General features: G+C 43.7%; 1 protein-coding gene across 6 annotated transcripts in view; it reads left to right on the top strand.

Annotated features, from left to right (window-relative positions):
* Positions 1–24058, top strand: part of PCYT1B (phosphate cytidylyltransferase 1, choline, beta) — a 139802-nt gene extending 115744 nt beyond the window's left edge. For 3 of the 6 annotated variants that reach the window (XM_032389565.1, XM_032389563.1, XM_032389568.1), the window contains exon 8: positions 20141–21129. In XM_032389565.1, coding sequence (XP_032245456.1) covers positions 20141–20353 — 213 coding nt within the window. In that variant the 3' untranslated portion in view covers positions 20354–21129. Of the gene's footprint in view, positions 1–20140; positions 21130–23202 lie in introns of those variants that run through there. The other 3 variants (XM_032389567.1, XM_032389569.1, XM_032389564.1) reach the window with 3 other exon arrangements.
* The last annotated feature ends 916 nt before the right edge of the window (positions 24059–24974 follow it).

Below are 24974 nucleotides of genomic sequence, written 5' to 3'. Positions count from 1 at the left end.
CTCTCAGGTCCCCTCCCTCTTCGGGAGCTTTGTACTATCACTCAATAAAACTTTCTTTGCTGCCCACCAAAAAAAAAAAGGTACAAACTTAACAATTATAAAATACATCATGGGCATGTAGTGTACAGCATGGTGACTACGGTTAATAATCCTCTATTAAGTATTGGAAAATTGCTAAGGGAGTAGCTCTTAAAAGTTCTCATCACAAGAAAAAAAATGTAACTATATATGGTGATGGATGCTAACTAGACTAACTGTGGTGATCATTTCACAATATGTACAAATAGTGAATCATCCTGTTGTACCCCTGAAACTAATATCTGTTATACCTCAATAAAAAAATAAACATGAGCATAGACACCCCCTTGCCCCCTTATTTACTGCTATATCCTCAGGGCTTATATTTATGGCTGAACCATAAATAGTGTGCTGTCAGTAAATGTTTATTGAAGGAATGAGTGGTCAACTTTCAGATTCTCCATGCCAAGAAAACCCTCCATAATATTTTATGATACACAAAATGTTTTTTTTTCCAACACCCATCTTGGAAATACTCTACTCCATGCAAGTTGAGAAAAAATAATCTACATCAGATTGTGTGTATACATACACATATACATATATACATGTACACACACACATATATATGTATATATATAATGGGATATTATTTATATATACATTTTATTGATTCATGCATTAATGGACATTTGGACTGTTTCCATCTTTTGGCTATTATGAATAATGGTGCTATCAACATTGCTATACAAATATCTGTTTAATTTCCTGCTTTCATTTCTTTTGGTTATATACCCAGAAGTTGAATTTCTAAATAATATGGTAATTCTATTTTTAAATGTTTTTAGAAACTTACACACTGTTTTTCACACTGACTGCACCATTTTACATTCCAGTGCAATGCACAAGGGTTCTGATTTCTCCACATTCTCTCCAGCGCTTGTTACACCGTGTGTGTGTGTAAAGAGAATATTTATATATAATATATAAATATTATATTATATAAATAATATATATATATAATCATCCTAATATAGCATGCTAATGTTTAAGACTGTTTTGATTTTACAAAACGTAAAATTCAGTTTGTGGATCTGAATTAATTTCCTACTTGAAGCTTTTTGACAGTTGGTTTCAAAAATTTGTCTTCCAACAAATGCACAAGTAAATGAGTCAACAGAAAAGCTTCTTACTATTAAAGTGGCTAATTACAGAGAGTTGGGCAGGAGCAGGACTCACCTCCTAGCTGAGTGCCTTGGCCAAGTTCCTTTCCCTCAGCTAGCTTGTAGGGTTGTTGAGTAGATGAAATTGTCACACTCTAAAGCCCTTTAACAACACCTAGGCATATGTCAGGCATTGTTTGTAAGGGTTAGTTTTTGTTGTTTATTGATTTGGCTGAAACAAACGCTCTCTTTGAATTCCACAGTGCTTACCAGAAGTCCAAACCAGACGTAACTAGGATATTTTTCATTTCTTTTTGTGGCAGTTAAGCTGGAATCTCTCTGAAATCCTGAAACCTTGGAAGGCATTTGTCAGGACATTTACTGTCTCAGTAGATGTGAAGAACTTCTTAAAAAGGAGAAGTTTGTAGGAAGAGAAATAGAAAATTAGTTTTAATGGGACAGGAGTAAATGGGATTATTTTCTTGGGAGAACACTTTATCAATGAAAGTATCTTAATACAGTTACAGGTGTAATTTAAATACCTTTTCTTTATGAAAATGCCATGCCATGGTCTTATTTTTGTATTCCTAAAGTGCTTTTCTTACCAGGAAGCTCATTACAAACTGTCTCCTGACCTGATCCAATTTAACTCCTTTGCAGAAGAATCATGCTTCATAATGCACCAGAAACAGATCACAGAGCTTCCAAACTGAGACCTAGAGTTGTTTTGCACGGATATCACATTATATGAAGTGTGACACCATTGTTTATCATCAAGGATTCAAATTATTGCATTACCTTAGGCATAATATTCTCAGTTATGAGCTTGAGTCAAACTACAGTAGACAAGCTGTAGATTACTTACAAAGTGAGCTTCTAATGGAAATGCTGACAATCCATTAACAGCGAGAGCTAATGGCTGCCACTATAAGTATACTTAAATATTATAGTAATAAAAATACTTATTTTCAAAGGACTTCTAGAAGCTCAAGGATTCTTTTAATGTTGCTATTAATAATAGGCCACCCTATCCTTTTGGCATTTGATTTTGTCTCATAAATGGGCTTCCTCTAAGGTAATGATGTTGTACTACTGCACTTTTTTTCTGTTAGATTTTGAGGGGGTTGGATGTCTTTTGGTAGAATTATCAATGCCTTTAATGGAAAGTGAATAATTGGTAGGTTCTTAGAATTGTGGAATTTTAAATCTGCAAATGTTCTTAGTGATCAGCAAGTCTTCTCAATTATATATGCTAGAGGAAACTTGAGATCCTAAAAAGTAATGGACTAGAGCTTATAAAGGTTGGGGGAGGGATTGATGAAGTGCCTGAGGCCCTACCGTTCTGTGTCATTAACGCAGGGCCTGTTGCCTCCTCTCCTTGCCTCAGTCATCTGTCTTCCTTATGGTGATAAAAGTAATGCGTGTTCATTACAGAACTGTTAGAAAGTAAGGAAAATGGGACGCCTGGTGGCTCAGTTGGTTAAGCGTCTGCCTTCGGCTCAGGTCATAATCCCAGGGTTCTGGGATCGAGCCCCGTATTGGGCTCCTTGCTCCGTGGGAAGCCTGCTTCTCTCTCTGCCTGCCGTTCCCCCACTTGTGCACGTACTCTCTCTCTCTGACAAATAAATAATAAATAAATAAATCTTTAAAAGAAAGAAAGAAAAGAAAACGAGAACAGACTAAAATTCACCTGCAGTGCAACTGCACAGATTAGTCACTGGGATCTCGCGCCCATCTTTTCACCATCTGCATTTGTATGTTTCCTTTTACAAAATGGGATCACGCAGAATATACGGCTCCCAAATCATTTTTACCGTGCAGTAGCTCACAAACATTCTCACACTATTATATTCTTTAAGGACTGGATTTTCATCAGCTGCCTAATGTATCACCTCAGAGTTGTGCAAGATTTCTCTCATCTATTTCAGGGGTTTGCAGTTTTGTCTGTGATGACCCTGCAATGAATATCCGTGTACCCAATGAGTATTTATTTACGGCTCAGATTATCTCCTCAGGAAACAAAAGTTTTTACACCTATTGCCCAGTTACTCCTCAGAAAGGCACCATTATTTTACCCTGCCACCAGCAGTAACAGGAGTGTGGTTTTTTCCTGAGCCCACCAGCACTGGCCATTACAAATTAAAAAAAAAATCTGGGGAGATTAAGCTCATCAAGATGGTGACATAAGTCATTCCTGACTTTGCTCCCCCTCACAAGAAGAACTAACAACTATTCATAGATAAGACGCCACTGAGAGAATCCTGGAACATGGGGGTGAGGCTATGTGCTGACCTTATTGCCTCTAAGCCAGGCCAGCCCAGCATTACACAGAGGGCTTTGCTGAGCCTCCAGTTTTTATAGTGGGAGAAGAGAGTCCAGGGTGGACATCCAGTTCCCCCAGCCTTGTAGGTCACTGCTTGGGAGCCCCCACTCTGGTCTCATTCTATAGGAATTGCAAGGCAATCTGCGGGCATCGGCCACTGAGAATCTGAAGGGGAGGGGCTTCCAACAACCAGTGTGGATGTTGGCAGACTGAGTTCCTACCTGCAGCACCCAAGCGGTGGTAGTCCTGGCTCGTGCTTTTGCTTATCTGCAGAGCCAAGACAGTGGCACAACTGGCCCAGGGAACTGAGCAGGGCACAAGTCTGCCTGATTCTGGCCCTCAAACAAAGAGATTCTTCTGGCCCTGGAGCCCGGTCTGCCTCTGTGCAGGAAGGGTTGCTCAGTCATAGCCCTCTGTCCCCTACTGCTGAGTGAGGCTCTCAACCCTGCCCGACCAGAAAGGCTGGCAAGAACACCTGGGAAGCTACAGAGTCCAGCAGCACTTGAGCCAAGAGTATGGCAGGAAGAGCTGATTGCCTGCAAAGCCAGGGATAGGTGGTGAGGGTTCACTGACTCCACCCAGGCATTGGAACTAATTCATAGCCTACCCACTACTGAGTGCAGCTCCTGACCAGCCCCCGCCCCCGACCAGAAGGCCTGATCTGGAAAAACCAGGAGCCTATTTGGAGCTGGCCCTCCTGTCCCACGCAGGCAAGGGAGCTAAGTCATAGCCCCATCCACTGCTGAGTAAAGCTCTCAGCACCGCCCAAAGAGAAAGCTTGGCTGTAAGACTGGGAAAGCTGCAAAGCCCAGCAACATTCAAGCACAGAGTCCAACAGGCAGAGCTGATAGTCTGCAGAGCAAAGCCAATGACTCCATTCGGGCAGGAAACTTGTGGCATAGGTTGGCTTGAGTCAAGACCATAAACCTAAAGCCTTTCTGGCCTTGGAGCTACTTCTCTTGCTGTGCCTGGATACATAAACTAATTCATAGCCCTGCCCACTGAATACAACTTTTGGCCTGCCTGACCAAGGAACCTAACTAGAACACACAGAAAACTATGTATCCCAACCAACAGACCTACTTATAGTGGCAGTTGAACAGAGATCACTGTCCATGATGCTCTTCATCTGCAGAACAAAACAAGGTGACCCATTCTAGCCAGAGAATTCAGTACACAGCCTTGCCTGATTTAGGTCCTGAAACAATGAGCCTTGTAGGCCCATTTTCCTGCCCCAAGAAGGCAGAGAAGCTAATTCATAGCTCCATCTGCTAAGTATAGTATGGAGTCCTGCCAGTCCAGTAAGCCTGACCAGAGAACCCAGGCAATTGGTACAGTCTCATTTGTTAAGGAACCAAACGAGCAGTCTTATCCAACCATTCTCAGAGAGTGGCACCCCTAACCCCGACCTCAGAGCTCAACCAGGGGCCTCACCCAGAAATTGACCCTGATAGCAAAACTCCACCTGCCCAAGGACATTACCAACTGACACATCCAGAAACCCACACTGAGGGGACTGGCAAAGAGCAATCTCTGTCAAAGCAAACCCATAAAGTCTGGAAGAGGAGACTGCTTACTCAAATGCACAGAGACCAATGTAAAGAATCAAGGATCATGAAAAAAATCTATTAACATGACACCAAAAAAAGAAACTACTAAAGCTCTAATAACTGACCTTAAAGAAATGGCTATCTATGAACAGTCAGATTTCAGAATAATCCTTTTTAAAGTTTAGTCAACTGCAATAAGACATAGAAAACTAAAAATTAGGAAAATGATGTATAAACAAAACAAGAAGTTCAACACAGAAATAGAAACTATCAAAAAAACTGTAGAGCTGAAAAATACAATGACTGAACTAAAAAATTCAACAGAGCTTCAAAAGGAGACTCAGGGCTCCTGGTTGGCTCGTCGGTAGAGGGTGCAACTCTTGATCTTGGGGTTGTGAGTCTGAGCCCCATGTTGGGTGTAGAGATTACTTAAAAATATTATCTTAGGGGCACCTGGGTGGCTCAGTCATTAAGCATCTGCCTTCGGCTCAGGTCATGATCCCAGGGTCCTGCTGGGCTCCCTGCTCAGTGGGAAGCCTGCTTCTCCCTCTCCCACTCCTCCTGCGTGTGTTCCCTCTCTTGCTGTCTCTCTCTCTCTGTCAAATAAATAAAATCTTTAAAAATAATAATAATATCTTAAAAGACTCAGCTATGCAGAAAAAACAGTGACCTAGAAGAGATGACTTTTGAAATAATCCAGTTAGAGGAACAACAACAACAAAAAAGGATGAAGTGAACAAAACATACACGACATAAGGACACAATCAAGACAAACAATATTTACATTAAGGGAATTTCAAAAGGAAAAGAGAATGAGGAGGGAATGGGTACAGAAAGTAAATTTAAAGCAGTAATGGCTTAAAACATCCCAATCCATGAGGTACAAAAGATCCCAAATAAGATGAACCCCAATAGGGCTACACTGATACAGACTGTGATTAAATTGTCAAAAGTCAAAGAAAAAATTTGGAAAACAGCAAGAGAAAAAAGGTAAATTACATACAAGGGAACCATCATGAGACTATCAGTGGACTTCTCAACAAAATTGGCTTGGGCCCAGAGAGAATGGGATGGTATGTCTAAAATATTGAAAGAAAAAAATGTCAACCAAGAATTCTGTACCTGGCAAAGCTATCTTTTAGAAATGAAGAAATAAAGGCTTCCCCCCCAAAACAAAGCTGAGTTCACCACCACCAGACCTGCCTTATAAGAAATGCTAAAAGGGGGTCTTTGAGTAAAAGGACATTAATGAACATCATAAAACATAAGGTAGTGTAAAACTTACTGGTAATGGTAAATATATAGTCAAAATAAGAATCTGTAATGTAGTGGTGGTGTGTAATCCACTTACAACTCTATTTTAAAAGTTAGGGGGGAGAGGAAAAGATGGCGGAGAATAGGGGACCCTATTCCAACTGGTCCCCGGAATTGAGCTGGATATCTACCAGACCACTCTGAACACCCATGAAATCAGTCTGAGATGTAAGAAGATAGATCTGGATCTCTACAAACAGAATATCACAGGCGGTTGGTTTTGAGATATGAAGCGGGGAGCTGTGATTCTGCAGGCAGATATCCGAAGATAAATGGCAGGGGGAGGGAGCCGTGGGGATCCTACACCACCAGGGAGCGATAGCCTCCCGCGCTGGGGACAGGGCACAGACTCGCAGACCAGTAGTGATGGGGAAAGGACTCTAGGGCAGCCCCCGGGGCGGAAACCCGGAGCAGCGGGGTCGCGCACGCAAACTGGGAGCGGCTGGCGGTTTTAGAAGCACAAAGGGCAGAGACGTGCCCCGACCTGGAGGCAGGACTGGGAGCGCTGCGGAGGGGCGCACAACCCGGGATGCTGCAGTTTATAGCATCACGGACAGAAACGGAAACGGTGTGGCCTGGAGAGCTCACTGAAGAACAGACTGTGATCTCTCTGCTCTGAGGCAGAGGGTTGGAAACTATCTCTTCTGCTCTGACTCTCAGAAGAGATGCGGAAAGCTGCCAGAGAACAAAAGCCCCCCAAAAACAGTTTTCACTGAGCCCATCCCCCACCACAGGGGGCAGGGCAACTCTGCTCAAACAGGGTTGCCTGAGTAATGGTGCGGCAGGCCCCTCCCCCGGAAGACAGGCTGGGGGAACAAGAGGCCGACAACCCTAAGGTCCCTATAAAACACGTGCATCTTGCTTGGGTTCTGGTCAATAATTTGGACTCTGTACATACCCTCAACCACCCCTCAACAGAATGACTAGGAGGAGGAACCCCCCAAAATAGGAAAGACTCAGAGACTGTGACTTCTGCCACAGATTTACAAATGGATACAGATATAACCAAGATGTCGGAGATGGAATTCAGGGTAGCAATTGTGAAGACAATAGCTAGAATGGAGAAATCGATTGATGGCAACATAGAGTCTCTAAGGGCAGAAATGAAAGCTGAACTGGCAGAACTTAAAAATGCTATAAATGAGATCCAATCTAATCTAGATATTTTAACAGTTAGGGTAAGCAAGCCAGAAGAACGAATTAGTGATCTAGAACACCACTTAATAGACAAAAAGGAAAAAGAGGCGGCCAGGGAAAAACAACTCAAAATCCATGAAAATACAATCAGAGAAATAAGTGACACCATGAAACTTTCCAATGTCAGAATTACTGGAATCCCTGAGGGGGTGGAGAGAGAGAGAGAGGACTAGAAGATATATTTGAGCAAATTGTAGCTGAGAACTTCCCTAATCTGGGGAATGAGACAAACATTCATGTTCTAGAGGCAGAGAGAACCCTTCCCAAGATCAAGGAAAACAGGCCAATGCCCCGGCATGTAATAGTAAAACTCGCAAATCTTAGAACCAAGGAAACCATCTTAAGGGCAGTTAGGGGGAAGGGATTCCTTACGTACAGAGGGAGGAACATCAGAATAACGTCAGACCTATCCACAGAGACCTGGCAAGCCAGAAAGGCCTGGCAAGACATATTCAGGGTACTAAATGAGAAAAACATGCAGCCAAGAATACTTTATCCAGCAAGGCTGTCATTTAGAATGGATGGAGAGATGCAGAGCTTCCAAGACTGGCAGAAACTGAAAGAATATGTGACCACTAAGCCGGCCCTGCAAGAAATATTATTGCGGGGGCGGGGGTTCTATAAAAGGAGAAAGACCCCAAGAGTGATACAGAACAGAAATTTACAGGGACAATCTATAAAAACAAGGTCTTCACAGGCAACATAATGACAATAAATTCATATCTTTAATAATCACTCTCAATGTGAACGGCCTAAATGCTCCCATAAAACGGCACAGGGTTGCAGATTGGATAAGAAGACAGGACCCATCCATATGCTGTCTACAAGAGACTCATTTTGAACTTAAAGATACATCCAGACTGAAAGTGAAGGGATGGAGATCTATCTTCCATGCCAACAGACCCCAAAAGCAAGCTGGGGTAGCAATTCTTACATCAGACAAATTAGATTTTAAGCTAAAGACTGTAGTTAGAGACACAGAAGGACACTATATCATTCTTAAAGGGTCTATCCAACAAGAAGATCTAACAACTGTAAATATCTATGCCCCCAACATGGGAGCAGCGATCTATATAAGCCAACTGTTAACCAAAATAGTCATATTGATAACAATACGTTAATTGTAGGAGACCTCAATACTCCACTCTCAGCAATAGACAGATCATCTAAGCAGAAAATCAACAAAGAAACAAGAGCTTTGAATGACACACTGGACCAGATGGACCTCATAGATATATACAGAACATTCCACCCTAAAACAACAGAATACTCATTCTTCTCAAGTGCACACAGAACTTTCTCCAGAATAGACCACATACTGGGTCACAAATCAGGTCTCAACCAATACCAAAAGACTGAGATTATTCCCTGCATATTCTCAGGCCATAATGCTTTAAAACTGGAACTCAATCACAAGAAGAAATTTGGAAGAAATTCAAACACTTGGACGCTAAAGACCACTCTGCTCAATAACGTTTGGGTCAACCAAGAAATCAAAGAAGAACTTAAACAATGATGGAAACCAATGAGAACGAAAACACATCTGTCCAAAACCTATGGGATACTGCAAAGGCGGTCCTAAGGGGGAAATACATAGCCATCCAAGCCTCACTCAAAAACAACAGAAAAATCCCGAATTCACCAACTAACTGTACACCTTAAAGAACTAGAGAAAAAGCAACAAATGATGCCTAAGCCATGCATTAGAAGAGAAATAATTAAGATTAGAGCAGAGATCAATGAATTAGAAACCAGAAACACAGATCAGATCAACAAAACTAGAAGCTGGCTCTTTGAAAGAATTAATAAGATTGATAAACCACTGGCCAGACTTATCCAAAAGAAAAGAGAAAGGACCCAAATTAATAAAATTATGAATGAAAGGGGAGAGATCACAACTAACACCAAGGAAATAGAAACAATTATTAGAAATTATTATCAACAACTATATGCCAATAAATTGAGCAACCTGGAAGAAATGGATGCCTTCCTGGAAACCTATAAACTGCCAAGACTGAAACAGGAAAAAACTGACAACCTGAATAGGCCAATAACCAGTAAAGAGATTGAAGCAGTGATCAAGAACCTCCCAAAAAACAAGAGTCCAGGGCCTGATGGATTCCCTGGGGAATTCTACCAAACATTCAAAGAAGAAATAATACCTATTCTCCTGAAGCTGTTTCAAAAAATAGAAACAGAAGGAAAACTTCCAGACTCATTCTGTGAGGCCAGCATTACCTTAATCCCCAAACCCAGGCAAAGATCCCATCACAAAGGAGAATTTCAGACTGATATCCCTGATGAATATGGATTCCAAAATACTCAACAAAATCCTAGCTAATAGGATCCAACAATACATTAAAAGGATCATCCACCACGACCAAGTGGGATTTATCCCCGGGATGCAAGGGGTTCAACATTCTCAAATCAATCAGTGTGATAGAACACATTAATAAGAGGAGAGAGAAGAACCATATGGTCCTCTCAATTGATGCAGAAAGAGCATTTGACAAAATACAGCATCCTTTCCTGATTAAAACTCTTCAGAGCATAGGGATAGAGGGAACATTCCTCAAGTTTATAAAATCCATCTATGAAAAACCCACAGCGAATATCATCCTCAATGGGGAAAAGCTGAGAGCCTTTCCCTTAAGATCAGGAACACGACAAGGATGCCCACTCTCGCCACTAGTGTTCAACACAGTACTAGTGCTAGAAGTCCTAGCAACAGCAATCAGACAATAAAAAGAAATAAAAGGTATTCCAATTGGCAAAGAAGAAGTCAAATTCTCTCTCTTTGCAGATGACATGATACTTTATGTGGAAGATCCAAAAGACTCCACCCCCAAATTACTAGAACTCATACAGCAACTCAGTAATGTGGCAGGATACAAAATCAATGCACAGAAATCAGTTGCTTTCTTATACACTAACAATGCAACTGTAGAAAGAGAAATTAGAGAAACAATTCCATTTACAATAGCACCAAAAACCCTAAGATACCTCGGAATAAACTTAACCAAAGAGGTAAAGGATCTATATTCTAGGAACTACATAACACTCATGAAAGAAATTAAAGAAGACACAAAAAGATGGAAAAACATTCCATGCTCATGGACCAGAAGAATAAACATTGTTAAAATGTCTATGCTACCCAGAGCAATCTATACCTTCAATGCCATCCCGATCAAAATTCCAATGACTTTTTTCAAAGTGCTAGAACAAACAATCCTAAAATTTGTATGGAATCGGAAAAGACCCCAAATCGCCAAGGAAATGTTGAAAAAGAAAAAGCTGGGGGCATCACGTTGCCTGATTTCAAGCTATATTACAAAGTAGTGATCACCAAGACAGCATGGTACTGGCACAAAAACAGACATATAGACCAATGGAACAGAATAGAGAACCCAGATATGGACCCTCAACTCTATGGTCAAATAATCTTCAACCAAGCAGGAAAAAAATATGCAATGGAAAAAAACATGGTGCTGGGAAAATTGGACAGCTATCTACAGAAGAATGAAACTTGACCATTCTCTAACAACATACACCAAGATAAACTCAAAATGGATGAAAGACCTCAATGTGAGACAGGAATCCATCAAAATCCTAGAGGAGAACATAAGCAGTAACCTCTTCGACATCGGCCACAGCAACTTCTTTCAAGAAACATCTCCAAAGGCTAGTGAAACAAAAGCAAAAATCCACTTTTGGGACTTATTCAAGATAAAAAGCTTCTGCACAGCAAAGGAAACAGTCAACAAAACAAAGAGGCAGCCCACAGAATGGGAGAAGATATTTGCAAATGACACTACAGACAAAGCGCTGATTTCCAAGATCTATAAAGAACCTCTTAAGCTCAACACCCAAAAAACAAATAATCAAGTCAAAAAATGGGCAGAAGACATGAACAGACACTTCTCCAAAGAAGACATACAAATGGCTAACAGACACCTGAAAAATGTTCATCATCATTAGCCATCAGGGAAATTCAAATCAAAACCACACTGAGATACCACCTTACACCGGTTAGAATGGCAAAAATTGACAAGGCAAGAAACAACAAATGTTGGAGAGGTTGTGGAGAAAGGGGAACCCTCTTACACTGTTGGTGGGAATGCAAGTTGGTACAGCCACTTTGGAAAACAGTGTGGAGGTGCCTCAAAAAATTAAAAATAGAGCTACCCTATGACCGAGTGATTGCACTCCTGGGTATTTACCCCAAAGACACAGATGTAGTGAAAAGAAGGGCCATATGCACCCCAGTGTTCATAGCAGCAATGTCCGCAATAGCCAAACTGTGGAAAGAGCCGAGATGCCCTTCAACAGATGAATGGATAAAGAAGATGTGGTCCTTATATACAATGGAATATTACTCAGCCATCAGAAAGGATGAATACCCAACTTTTACATCAACATGGATGGGACTGGAGGAGATTATGCTAAGTGAAATAAGTCAAGCAGAGAAAGACAATTATATGGTTTCACTTATTTGTGGAACATAAGGAATAGCATGGAGGACATTAGGAGAAGGAAGAGAAAAATGAAGGGGGGGAAATCGGAGGGGGAGACGAACCATGAGAGACTATGGACTCCAGGAAACAAACTGAGGGTTCTAGAGGGGAAGGGGGTGGGGGATGGGTTAGCCCAGTGATGGGTATTAAGGAGGGCACGTATTACATGGAGCACTGGGTGTTATACGCAAACAATGAATCATGGAACACTACATCACAACTAATGATGTATTGTATGGTGATTAACATAACATAATTAAATTAAATAAATAAATAAATAAATAAAAATAAAAGTTAGAAAACACTGGGGCGCCTGGGTGGCTCAGTCTGTTGGGCATCTGCCTTCAGCTCAGGTCATGATCCCAGGGTCCTGGGATCAAGCCCCATGTCGGGTTCCCTGCTCTGTGAGGGGACTGCTTCTCCCTCTCCCTCTGCAGCTCCCCCTGCTTGTGCTCTGTCAAATAAATAAATAAAATCTTTAAAAAATGTTAGAAAATACTGTAAGAATAACTACAACAACAATAATCTGTTACTGGTTACACAATATAAAAAGTATGTTAACTGTAACATCAATAACCTAAAATGTGAGTGGGGGGAGAGGGCAGATGAAAGCATAAAGTTTAGAAGTTCTATTGAAGTTAACTTGTTATCAGTTTATTTTTTTATTTTTTTTATTTTTTATTTTTTTTAAGATTTTTTTTTATTGAGAGAGAGAACAAGCGTATGGGAGAGGCAGAGCGAGACGGAGAAGCAGGATCCCTGCTGAGCAGGGAGCCCGACGTGGGGCTCGATCCCAGGACCCTGGGATCATGACCTGAGCCGAAGGCAGACGCTTAACGACTGAGCCACCCAGGTGCCCCAGTTTATTTTTTTATTTAAAGATTTTTATTTATTTATTTATTTGACAGAGAGAAACACAATGAGAGAGGGAACACAAGCAGGGGGAGTGGGAGAGAGAGAAGCAGGCTCCCTGCGGAGCAGGGAGCCCGATGCAGGGCTCGATCCCAGGACCCTGGGGTCATGACCTGAGCCAAAGGCAGATGCTTAATGACTGAGCCACCCAGGCGCCCCTTGTTATCAGTTTAAAATAAGGTGTTATAATTTTAAAATATTTTATGTAAACCTTGTGGTAACCACGAGGGTAAAACCTGTAGTAATTACACAAAAGTACATGATAAAGAAGTCAAACCCTACAGATATCAGAAGACATTGAAACACAAAAAAAGAAAGCAGGATACAGAACAAAGAATAATGGTTCTGTAAAAGTCATAAAAGCAATTAATAAAATGGCAAACTAAGTAAGTCCTTACCTATTAATGATTACTTTAAATTGTATTTAATTGGATTAAATTCTCCAATCAATATACATAGGATGGCTGAGTGGACAACATTTGAAAAACATCTAATGATATGTGCCCACAGAGTCTCACTTTAGTCTTAAAGACACACAGACTGACAGTGAAGGGATGGAAAAAGTTGTTGTAAGCAAATGGTATTCCAAAAAACAAACCAAAAAAGTAGGGGTAGCTATACTTCTATCATACTAAATAGACTTAAATATAAAAATGGTAAAATGAGACAAAGAAGGTCTTTTACAATTATTATTTTACAATTATTATTATGCAGTGATAAAGAGGTCAACCCACAGAACAAGTCTTACTAGCAAATTCAAGACGACTGAAATCATACCAAGTACCTTTTCTGGCCACGATGGTCTCCAAGTAGAAATCATTAACAGGAGGAAAACTGAAAAATTCATGAATACATGGAAACTAAACAATAGTCTGAATAGCCAAGAGTCAAAGAAGAAATTAAAGGGGAAATAAAAATGTATCTTGACACAAACAAAAATGGAAACAGAATGTACCAAAACTTACGGTATGCAGACAGAACAATTCTAAAAGGGAAGTTCATAGCAATAAATGCCTACCTCAGGAAATAAGAAGTATCTCAAACAACCTAATGCTATGCTTTAGGAACTAAAAAAAAAAAAGTGAACACAAAGTTAGCAGAAGGAAGGAAATAATAGAAATTGGGGCAGAAACAAATAAAATGGAGACCAGGAATACAATAGAAAAGACTAACCAAACTAAGAGATGGTTTTTTGAAAAGATAAAATTGACAAATGTTTAGCTAAACCAAGAAAAAAAAATAGAGAGGGCCAAAATCAACAAAATTACAAATGAAAATGAAGAAGTAAATATTACAACTCATGCCACAAAGGATCTTAAGAGGCTACTATGAACAACTATATGCCAACATACTGGAAAACCTAAAGGAAATTGAAAATTCTTAGAAACATACAATCTACCAAGAATGAATCAGAATAAAGGAGAAAATGTGACAGACCAATTATTAGTAAGGAGATTGAATTAGTGATCAAACATCTCCCAAGGAAGAAAGGCCCAGGAACAGATGGCTTCACTGGTGAATTTTACTAAACATTTAAAGAAGAATTAATGCAAACCCTTCTCAGACTCCTCAATGTTTGGGAGGAGGGAAGACTCCCAAATTTATTTTATAAGGCCAGCATTACCAAAGCCAGAAAATAACACTAAAAGAAAACTATAGGCCACTATCTCTGATGAATACAGAGGCAAAAATTCTCAATAAAATACTAGTAAACAGGAGGTGCCTGGGTGGCTGTCAGTTGAGTTTTCGACTCTTGGTTTTGGCTGGGGTCATGATCTTGGGGTTATGGGATCAAGCCCCATGTAGGGCTCCGTGTTCAGCAGAGTCTGCTTCCCTTCTTTCTCTGCCCCTCCTCCCACACACACACGCACTCACTCTCTCTCTCTCTCTCTCTCTCTCTAGAATAAATCTTTAAAAAAATACTAGTAAACAGAGTTCAGCAGCACATTAAAAAGATCCTTCACCATGATCAAGTGGTATTTATTCTTGAGATACAAGTGTGGTTAAACAGATGTAAATCTGTCACTATGATATATCACATTGATAGAAGAAAAAAATTTTATGATCATCTCAATGGACACAGGAAAATCATTGGGCAAAATTCAATAACCATTCATGATAAAACCTCTTAATAAATTAGGTATATAACAAACATACCTCAACATAACAAAAGCTGTAGATGACAAACCCACAGCTAACATGATACTTAATGACAAAAGGTTGAAAGCCTTTCCTCTAAAATAAGGAACAAGACAAGGGTGCCCATTCTCACTCCTCCCATTCAAGATATTACTGAACTCCTAGCCAGAGCAATCAGGCAAGAAAATATGAAAGCCCATCAGAATTGGAAAGGAAGAAGTGAGATTGTCTACTTGCAGATAACATGATTTTATACACAGAAAATCTGACAGACTCCACCAAAGAACTGTTATATCCAATCTACAAATTCAGTGAAGTTGCAGGATACAAAATTAACATACAAAATAAGTAGCATTTTTATATAGTAACAATGAATTATCTGAAAAAGAAATAAACTGATCCCATGTATAATAGCATTGAAAGCAATAAAATACTTAGGAATAAATTTAACCAAGGAGGTGAGAAATCTGTACACTCAAAACTGTAAAATAGTGATGAAAAAAATTTTAGACAGAAATAAATGGAAAGGTATCCCATGTTCACAGATTAGAAGAATATTAATAATGTCCATACCATCCCAAAGCCATCTATAGATTTTTTTTTAAGATTTTATTTATTTATTTGACAGAGAGAGACACAGCAAGAGAGGGAACACAAGCAGGGGAGTGGGAGAGGGAGAAGCAGGCTTCCTGCGGAGCAGGGAGCCCGATGTGGGGCTCAATCCCAGGACCCTGGGATCATGACCTGAGCCGAAGGCAGATGCTTAACGACTGAGCCACCCAGGCGCCCCAAAGCCATCTATAGATTAAATGCAATCCCTATCAAGATTCCAATGGAATTTTTCAGAAACAGAAAAAAACAATCCTAAAATTTATATGGAACCTCAAAAGACCCCAAATACCTGAAGCAATCCTGAGAAAGAACAACGTGGGAGACATCACACTTCTGATTTCAAGCTATATTATAAAGGTATAGTAATCAAAACAGTATAGTACTGGCATAAAAAAAGACACATAGACCAATGGAACAGATCTGAGAGCTCAGAAATAAACCCATGCAAGGGAGCCAAGAATACTCAATGGAGTAAAGACTGTCTCTTCAACTAATGGTGCTGGGAAAATTGTATATTCACACATAAAAGAATAAAACTAGATCCCTATCTTACACCATGTACCAAAGTTAACTTGAAAAGGATTAAAGCTGTCCATGTAAGACCAGAAACCATCAAAATCCTAGAAGAAAACACAGGAGAAAAGCGCCTTTACATGGGTCATGGCAGTGATTTTTTTGGGTAGGACACCTAAAGCACGAATCACAAAAGCAAAAGTAAGTGGGGCTACATCAAACTAAAAAGCGTCTGCACAGCAAAAGGAACCATCAACAAAAGTAAAAGACAACCTTCAGAATGGGAAAAATATGTGCTAACCATGTATCTGATTAAGAGTGAATATCCAAAATATATCAAGAACTCCTACAACTCAATAGTAAAAACTCAAAATAATCCAATGCAAAAATGGGTTAATACCTGAATAGACATTTTTCCAAAGAAGACATACAAAGGACCAACAAGTATATGAGAAAATGCTCGGCATCACTCATCCGTAGGGAAATGCAAATCAAAACCACAATGACTTATCACCTCACATCAATTAGATTGACTGCCACCAAAAAGACCAGAAATAACAAATGCTGAAGAGGACATGGATTAAAAGGAACACTTGTGCATTGTTGGTGGGATTGTAAATTGGTGCGGCCATGGTGGAAAACAGTATTGAGGTTCCTCAAAAAATTGAAACTGAAACCACCATATATATGATCCAGCAATTTCACTTTGGGGAATATATCCAAAGGAAACAAAAACACTATGTCAAAGTGCTATCTGCATCCCGACATTCATAGCAGCATTATTTACAATGGTCAAGACATGGAAGCAACCTAAGTGTCTATCAGTGGATGAAAGGATAAAGTACAGTATGTGTAGACATTAGTCAACCATTAAAAAGGAGGAAATCCTGCCGTTTGTGATAACATGAATGGACCTTGAGGGCATTATGCTAAGTGAAGCAAGTCAGAGAAAAACAAATACATGATCTCACATGTCGGGAAAAAAAACAACCACCACCACCAACTCAGGGAAAAAGCAATCAGATTTGTGGTTACCAGGGTAAAGATAGGAGTGAAAGAGGGAAAATGAGATGCAGGTGGTCAAAAAGTACAAACTTCCACTTATAAGTAAGTACCAGGGATATAATATACAGCATCAAGACTGTAGTTAACATTGCTGTGTGGTATATATGAAAGTTAAGAGAGTAGATAGCAAGAGTTCTCATCACAAGGAAAAATATGTATTTTTTATATGAGATGACAGATGTTAACTTACTGTGGTAATGTCACAATATATGTGAGTAAAATCATTATGCTATACACCTTAAACTGCTGTCAATTACATCTCAATAAAACTGGAAAAAAATTTTTTTTACATGTTGGGAAGATAAAAAAAAACCCCTGTAACAATCTGATATATAAAAAAGGTGTCTCACTTCAGTCCTTCTGTATTTGTTTACTAGTGATGCTGAACACTCTTTATGGGTCGTTTGTCAGTCTTCTCTGCACTGCCTTAACAAGTCATGTGCTCATTTTGCTACAGAACAGTTTTACATTCTTTTTAATTTGTAGGCTCTGTTTCTATACTAAGATCCATTATTAAATATTGCAAGAATTTCCCCGTGTTTCACTGGCCTTTTACCTTATCTCATGGTGGGTTTTTTTTCGGTGAGGGTACGTAAGTTTTACACTTTCATATAGCCGAACACCAATCTTTTCTTCTATGGTTTCTCTCTTTGCTTTTATGCTCCCACCCAAAGGTATCTCTAAAACACAAATCTGATCATACCCCTCCCTTAATGAAAATCTTCCAGGGGCTCTTGGGGCATAAAAGTCCCAGCTCCTCCTGGTGCTCCAGCCCCAGCCTACGGTCAAGCCCATAGGCACTCAGCTTATAGTCCCGCCAAGAATTGTACTCCGCTTGGAAAGTCACCCCTCCACCAGCTCCACAGGCTCCTTCCCACCTCAGCCCCTCTTCCTGTACATCACCGAAGTCCCAGCTTGGATACGAGCATCTCCTGTATAATAGCACCTGGTCTTCAGGGGGCTCTGTAGTGGTTTGTAAAGTGAGTAACTCAAATGACAAGAAGAGTCTAAAATGGCAAACAGGAGAAATGGCTCTCAGGGCCAGTTTAGGATCACAGGATTGGACTGAGGGGCTGGGGGCGGAGGTTTTGTGACAAGCAAGGGAGAGAAATGAGGGCACAGAGCCCAGGCAGCAGGGGCAGGGTGCTCAGAGGTGGGTGGAATGGAATATGGGTACATGTGGGGGGCTGAGCTGCGAGCAGAGAGAAGGGCAGATCAGCGGGCACCAGTGCTAGGCCAGGACGGGGATCCCCATAAAGCTGAAGGACAGTGCCAGGGAGGGGCTCAGTTCTGAAGGCACAGGGCAGTAGTCACTGGAGATCCCCAGCGGGAAAGTCTGTCTCACCACTGAAACCCCTTTTACCCACAGAGTCTCCCACACCAGCACATGACACTGCTGGCTTTCTAGTTTCATAGGCCAGAAACTGGTCACTTGTCTCCTCTTCCTCCCATGCCCCACATCCCGTCTGTCAGCAGTTCCTGGGGGCTCTACCTTCAAAATTTAACCAGACCATGATACTGCATGATTCCATTTAGAGGACATTCTGGGAAAGGCAAAACTGGAGGGACAGAAAAAAGATCTGTTGCCAGAGGCTAGGGGAGGGGGTGACAAAGGATCTCGTGGGGATTGGGTGGCTAATGGAACTCTCCTAATACCGTGACCGTCGTGGCAGTCACACAGCTGCAGGCATTTATCAAAACTCACAGAACCGGAGACTGAAAAGGCTGAGTTTTACTTTAAGTCCATTATACCTTACTAAAACTATGGGGAAAAACATTGACCAGGCTCCAACCATTTCTCACCTCATCTCATCCTCTCGGCGATGGGCGTGGTCCAGGGCGCCATCATTCTTCTTACTTGGGTTTTCGCTATAGTGGGCTCTTCACCACTCCTGCGCCCCTGCTCTGGCTTCCCTGTGGTCTGGTCCCCACACTGCAGCCAGGGTGGTCCTTTTAAAACCAAAGTCAGAGTTCCTTAGTCTGGGACTCAGAACTTCAGAGGTAAAGGAACTCTCCAGAGGTTTCTCTTCTCACAGTAAAGGCTGAAGTTCTCACATGGCCACCAAGAGCCTACATGACACAGTTTTCTGTCACTCCCCTGGTGACTTCCTCTTAACCCCCTCCCCCATACCCCTCCCCCACAGGTGACTCCACTCCAGCCACCATGGATGGCCTCCTCACTCCTCCTTGGACATGCACTGCATGCTCCCTTCTCGGGGTGCTCTGTCTGGAATGTGTTTGCCCCTGATTTCCATTCACATGGGCCCCTCCCTCATCTTTCAGGTCTTTGCTCAAATAGTATCTTCTTGAGGTCTTCCCTGAGCACCCTCATTACAATTGCTGCCCAGGCGCCCACCCACCTCACACCCCCATTTGCTATAGTCTCGCGTTTTATTTTTTCTCACAGATCATACTTCCGTCTGACATCCACATATTTTGTTCATTTTGTTTATTGTGTGATTCGTCCTCATGTCAAGGAGGACAGGGACTTCTGTTTTATTTCCCACTGCCCTTCTGTACCTTGGACATTACTATTTGCCTGGGAGAGAATAGACACTCAGTTAAATTTTGTAGCTGGAGTAAAGGCAGGCAAGAGTCCCCAGAACCAGCAGAGATGGTCATCGCTATGTCCACATCTCAGTGCCCCCGAATTTCACTCAGCTGCTCCCCACACATAGTCCTGGACGACATCAACTGTAGGACCAGTCTGTGGGGGCCAGTGTTGTGGGGTGGTGGCTCTCCTTCCTGCCTTCCCTTTTTGTTTCCCTGCCACCTCAGACGGCTAACTTAACAGATGCCTTCTCTCAAATTTCTCTCTAGAAGCAGATGTTCCAGGAGAGGAGTAGCCGGATGCTGCAGGCCTTGTCCCCGAAGCAGAGCCCTGTGAGCAGCCCCACCAGGAGCCGGTCCCCCTCCCGCTCCCCGTCGCCCACCTTCACGTGGCTCCCGAACAAAACCTCACCCCCCTCCTCGCCCAAAGCAGCCTCAGCCTCCATCAGCAGCATGAGTGAGGGGGATGAGGATGAGAAGTAAAGGCTGCCAGCAGACAGCAAGGGCTGCACCACACAGGCTCGGGCGAGGGTGGGGTCACCGGGTGTGCCTGGGTGGGGTTCGAAGGGTAACGGTCGCAGGAGCTGCAGCTCAGCCAAGGGAAGGCCTGGGGACCAGCTCTCCCTCAGTCTCCACTCAGCCTCAGACTTGGGCTCTGCATGGAGGTTTCCAGCCAGACAACCTTTACAAACCTTCTTAGCAGCATCTAGAATCACTCTACTTTAACCTTGCTAAGGAAAGATGCAGGGCACCCCCAGGAGATTTGCACTGAGTCGGGTGTCTTCTGCTTTGGTCCTTACACCCACCCCTACCAAGTCCACCACCCATGGAAGCGGCTGTTCCCTCAATCTGCTACTTCCAGCTCATAAGGGCCCTGCACGTTGCCTCCTACCACCCAAGCTCTGCCAGAATAAAGTTGTTTCCGATAGAGGTGGCAAAGTACTTCTGAAATAGTCAAGTGAAAGATCAATTCCAGTCTTCTCAGTTTAGCCACTGAGACCTGATGTTGCAAATTCTTTGCAGTTCTAGAAATGTGGTGCATAGACAAAGACATGCTTTAGGCCAGATATATAAAAGGTCATCTAGTATGAACCTTAACTTCTTATTTAGAGGACAGTTCTGTCGAGGAGAACACCACAGAAGGCCTAATATGTTCCTGGTTGTACTTTTCATCATTGGTTTGACTTCATGGTTTCCAGAAATTACCTTAATCTGTGGGAAATGCAACAAAGAAAAACATTTTATATGTGTGTGTGTATTTATATATGGTTATATATATATATGTATGTATGTGTATATATATATATATATATATATATATATATATATATATATAAAGAGGAGCTGCTTTGCTTTGGCTCTGAGTTTAGCAGATGGTAAATGTCGCCTGGAGCTTCTCCTTAAAGGATGTTAACTCTGGAATGGCTTTTCCCATTTCTGACCAGTTAACAATTTCATAGACCTCAAGTACAGTTTGACGTACCAAACCACATAGCACGTATCTGTTCTCTGTATGCTCCAAGTATGCTATCCAGGGTGTATACCCTATGCAATATGAATATATGGTGGTAGCCTTTTACAGTATACGCTCCTGCTCTCACCCTCATCCCCCGCTGAAATCCTTGGTCTAAAGGACTACCTGGTTCCCTTGTGACTTGGGCACTTTGTCAAAAACTCATCCTGGATTCCTGTAGAAATGTCTTGTCCCAACCAGGAAACGAGTATGTTGTTCTCATGGCCTCCCATCGTGTTTTTTGGCTAGAGGGAGGCTCTGAAGAGTTTCCCAGAGCACTGTGGGAACCTCAGTTCGATCTCAGCATTGAAATGGTCTACGTGGCTGTACAGTTATCCCCAGCCCTAGGTTTGCCAAATGGGCTGAAGAGCCTCAGCACTGCTGTTGAGTTGTTTGACGTTACTGTCTGCTGACGACAGGGAGGATAGCCACAGGTGGAGTCAGGGCGTAGAACCACACTCCTAGGTAGATGAGGCATTGCCTGTCTGTGCCAGGAAAGCCCGAGGGAGAGCTGGGGCCTGACTGAGCAGAGGCCCAAACCAGCAATTTGTGGGCAGAGCTCAGCATCTCCTGTGACAGAAACACCCCTTTTCAGAGGCCTTGGGAACCAGCCTTTCTGGGTGACACGTGGGGCAACCAATGAAGGAAGGTGGCACATCTTTCCCCCTTGTGTCGGGGTTGAACTACCTCCCTGGCCACCTGGACATAAGTGGTGTTTACTGGGAAGCAAAACCACGAGGCTGAGCTGGCTTGGAACACCCTTGTTCCTGGCACACTCTCTCCAGGGTTCTCTTGAGCACTCACGTGGGACAAAGAGCTGGCGGGAACATGGCACGCGAGAAGGAAGCTTTCTGTAGCCAAGGCCTAGAGCACTGCTCTGCAGAGGGAGTCAGGTCCCAGTTTTGCATTGTGCCCTTCTGCTCGTTCCAGCTGGTTGACATTTGGGGCAGTGCAAGGATAAGCACAGCCAGGCAGGGCAAGGTGGGGAGAACAAGGGCAGAAAAAAGGAGCAAAGAGGGGCCTGGAGAGAGGGAAGGCCATTATCGAAAATCTGTGCTCTCAACCCGTTGCTGGACCTCGCCGGGTAGGGGCAACTATTTTGGGAAGGCCTTTTATGTGCTTATTCCATGGCCCAAGGCAGCCAGAGTCGCTCTTACTTGAATTGTGCTCTGAAGCAAATAACGTGGGGCTCTACCAGGCTGATTCTGTGCTTGCAGGCCTTCCACACCGTACTGACAGGTGCCCCTTGTGTGACTCAGACTCAGTGCCGTCACAGCTGCCGGTGATGGCACGTGACCAACACCTGGTTCATTCCAGGGACGGGCTGAAACCACGCACAAACCGTTCTAAATCTCACCTTATGTCCCCACCCTGTCCTCTAACAATCCCTCCCCGCTGTCCTGAGGCTATGAGACTACTGAGAAGGAATGGGGGCGGGGATTCCGCAAGCCAACCTGTAAGGCTCCTGGCCATCGGTGTCTTCCAGCTCCCCCTTTCCAGGAGGAGATGGGGGTGCCCTTCGTTTGGGTCAACCGCTTGACAGTCATGGCCACAAGTGAGTCAGGGCTGGAGTGAGAGATGTACAATCATGTGCAGCCTTAAGAGGCAAGCAGAAATGACAGGAAGCAAGGAAGTGTCCCTTCTGCCCTAGAAAGGGAAGGAAGCTTTCGACCGAGGACTGCAGAGCAGTACTGAGGGTTGCAGAAGGAGAGGAGGGGGCAGGTGAGGAAGACGGGTGGGCAGCAACGGGCTGGAGGGGAGGGTGTGGGGGAGCAGGGCCTTTCTGCTCCCTTTCAAAGTGTCACTCACCCCCTAACAGGTGAAGAAGGAAGGCTTCCTTTCAGAGACACCCAAGGTTAGTGAACGCCCACACAGGGTGGGGGTGCCGCGCCCCCGAGCTCCCCGGGGCCACCACTTCTCCGTTCGCTGCCACGTCCTCTACCCAGGGCCCTGAAGTCAAACGTTCACCCTTCTGCCAGCTACAAACACGGGAAACTCCAATAGCCTAGTCACACTGAAAGGCCCGTTGCTGGCAAGCCGCCCCCGTGTGCCAGGACCTTAGAAAAGGCAAGGAGACCAACCTCAAGAGGAGCCACCCTGCGCCCCAAGGCTGCCTTCTGACCTGCTCTGTGGGCTTGCAGGCTTGCTCCAGGCCTCGGGCTGTAGTCACTGTGAGTCCATCCCTTGAGGGAGGGACGGGAAGAGCGTGCATTTGTTTTCTCTTCATCTTCAGGACTTATTTTAGCACCCAGGCATACCCCAGAGAGAGAGAGACGGGATGGCCTCACAGACTCAGCTGAATCAGATGAGCCCGGTTGGAGCAGAGAGGTTCCTGTTCCTCAGGCACCCATTCAGCGCTAGTCTAGGCCACCGGTCTTTTTTTTTTTTTTTTTTTTTAAGAATCAGCTCATAAGGCATTTGCAACTTCTACTTCTCTCTAGACTTTTTTTGTTTTGTCACTGCGATATGTCCTGGGACAAAGCCATAAGAAGAGCATACATACTTAAGACTCTGCTGTACATACAAGACGATGAAGACTCGTCTGGGTTCAAGTAGGACCTTACTGCGCCCAAGCATTTGCTCTGGTGCTGAATAACGCCAACTACTGGAATCAGCCCTCGCCCCTGGCCCCTCGTCCCTCCCCACCCACTCCCGCTCCCCGAGAGAACACAGCATTCCCAACTTGTTTATAAATAAAGGGATGCATAATTGCACTTCGGCTTGTCGTGTTTCCTAAAAGTGTGCTACGGGGTTCCCGCTCGTGGAGGTGGCGGCGGTCCTGCCCGCGCCGTGTCGCGCGGGGCACCGTCCTGCAGGTGCCAAAGGGCCCACACCTGACGGCGAAGCTCGTGAGGAACAGACCCACCTGGAGGGGAGGTCACACTGGGGGGCCCAGTCGGGACCTGGAGTTGGAGGCTCTGGGACCTCGGCCAAAGCACTTCACTTCCGTGGCCTCAGGGTCTGCTATTGTCAATTGAGGGGGTTGATGGAAATGGCTGCCGAGGTCTTCTCTGGAAAGGTCTCTGAATTTATGACGCCACCCGCGTCGTCCCTACGCTTCTGCAGCTAGGAGGCTGCCACGACGCGACCACGAGAAAGGGCTTACCTCTCCCTGGGCAGAAAGCTGGAGAGGGGGCCCGCGCGGCCCCTGGGACCTCCACTCCTGCCGCCTTGCGCGGCCGCGCCCCCGCCTCAGCCTCCACAGGCGCGCGGGCTCCACCCACCTTCCTGATGAAGCCACCTGCCGGCTGCTTCGCACCTGTCCCGGAACGGGGGGCGGGGCCCTTCCCGCCACTTGAACGTCGGGGCGGGAAGCGCCTTTGACGAGAGGGAAGCCGATCGATGGGAGTGGAGGCGCTAAATCACGATCCCAAATGCCAGCAGTGAGGGCCCAGGTTACCGTGCCGGGAAGTGCGAGCAGCCCTCCACCGGCCCAACCGGGGAGTTTCTATTAACTCCACCTGGCGAGCTTTAGCCGCGGAACGACAACAGTTCTAACATTAGCTCTAGAAGAAACAGCCACGCCTGTATCCAGCCAGGGAAGCCATTTAAAAACACAATACCTATTATTCATAGGCCATATTACTTGGC

This window comes from Phoca vitulina, unplaced genomic scaffold (genome assembly GCF_004348235.1).
Source record: "Phoca vitulina isolate PV1807 unplaced genomic scaffold, GSC_HSeal_1.0 scaffold55, whole genome shotgun sequence".
Lineage (NCBI taxonomy): Eukaryota > Metazoa > Chordata > Mammalia > Carnivora > Phocidae > Phoca > Phoca vitulina.
Note: the sequence above shows the minus strand (reverse complement) of the source record. Positions and strands in the feature narration are given on the sequence as shown.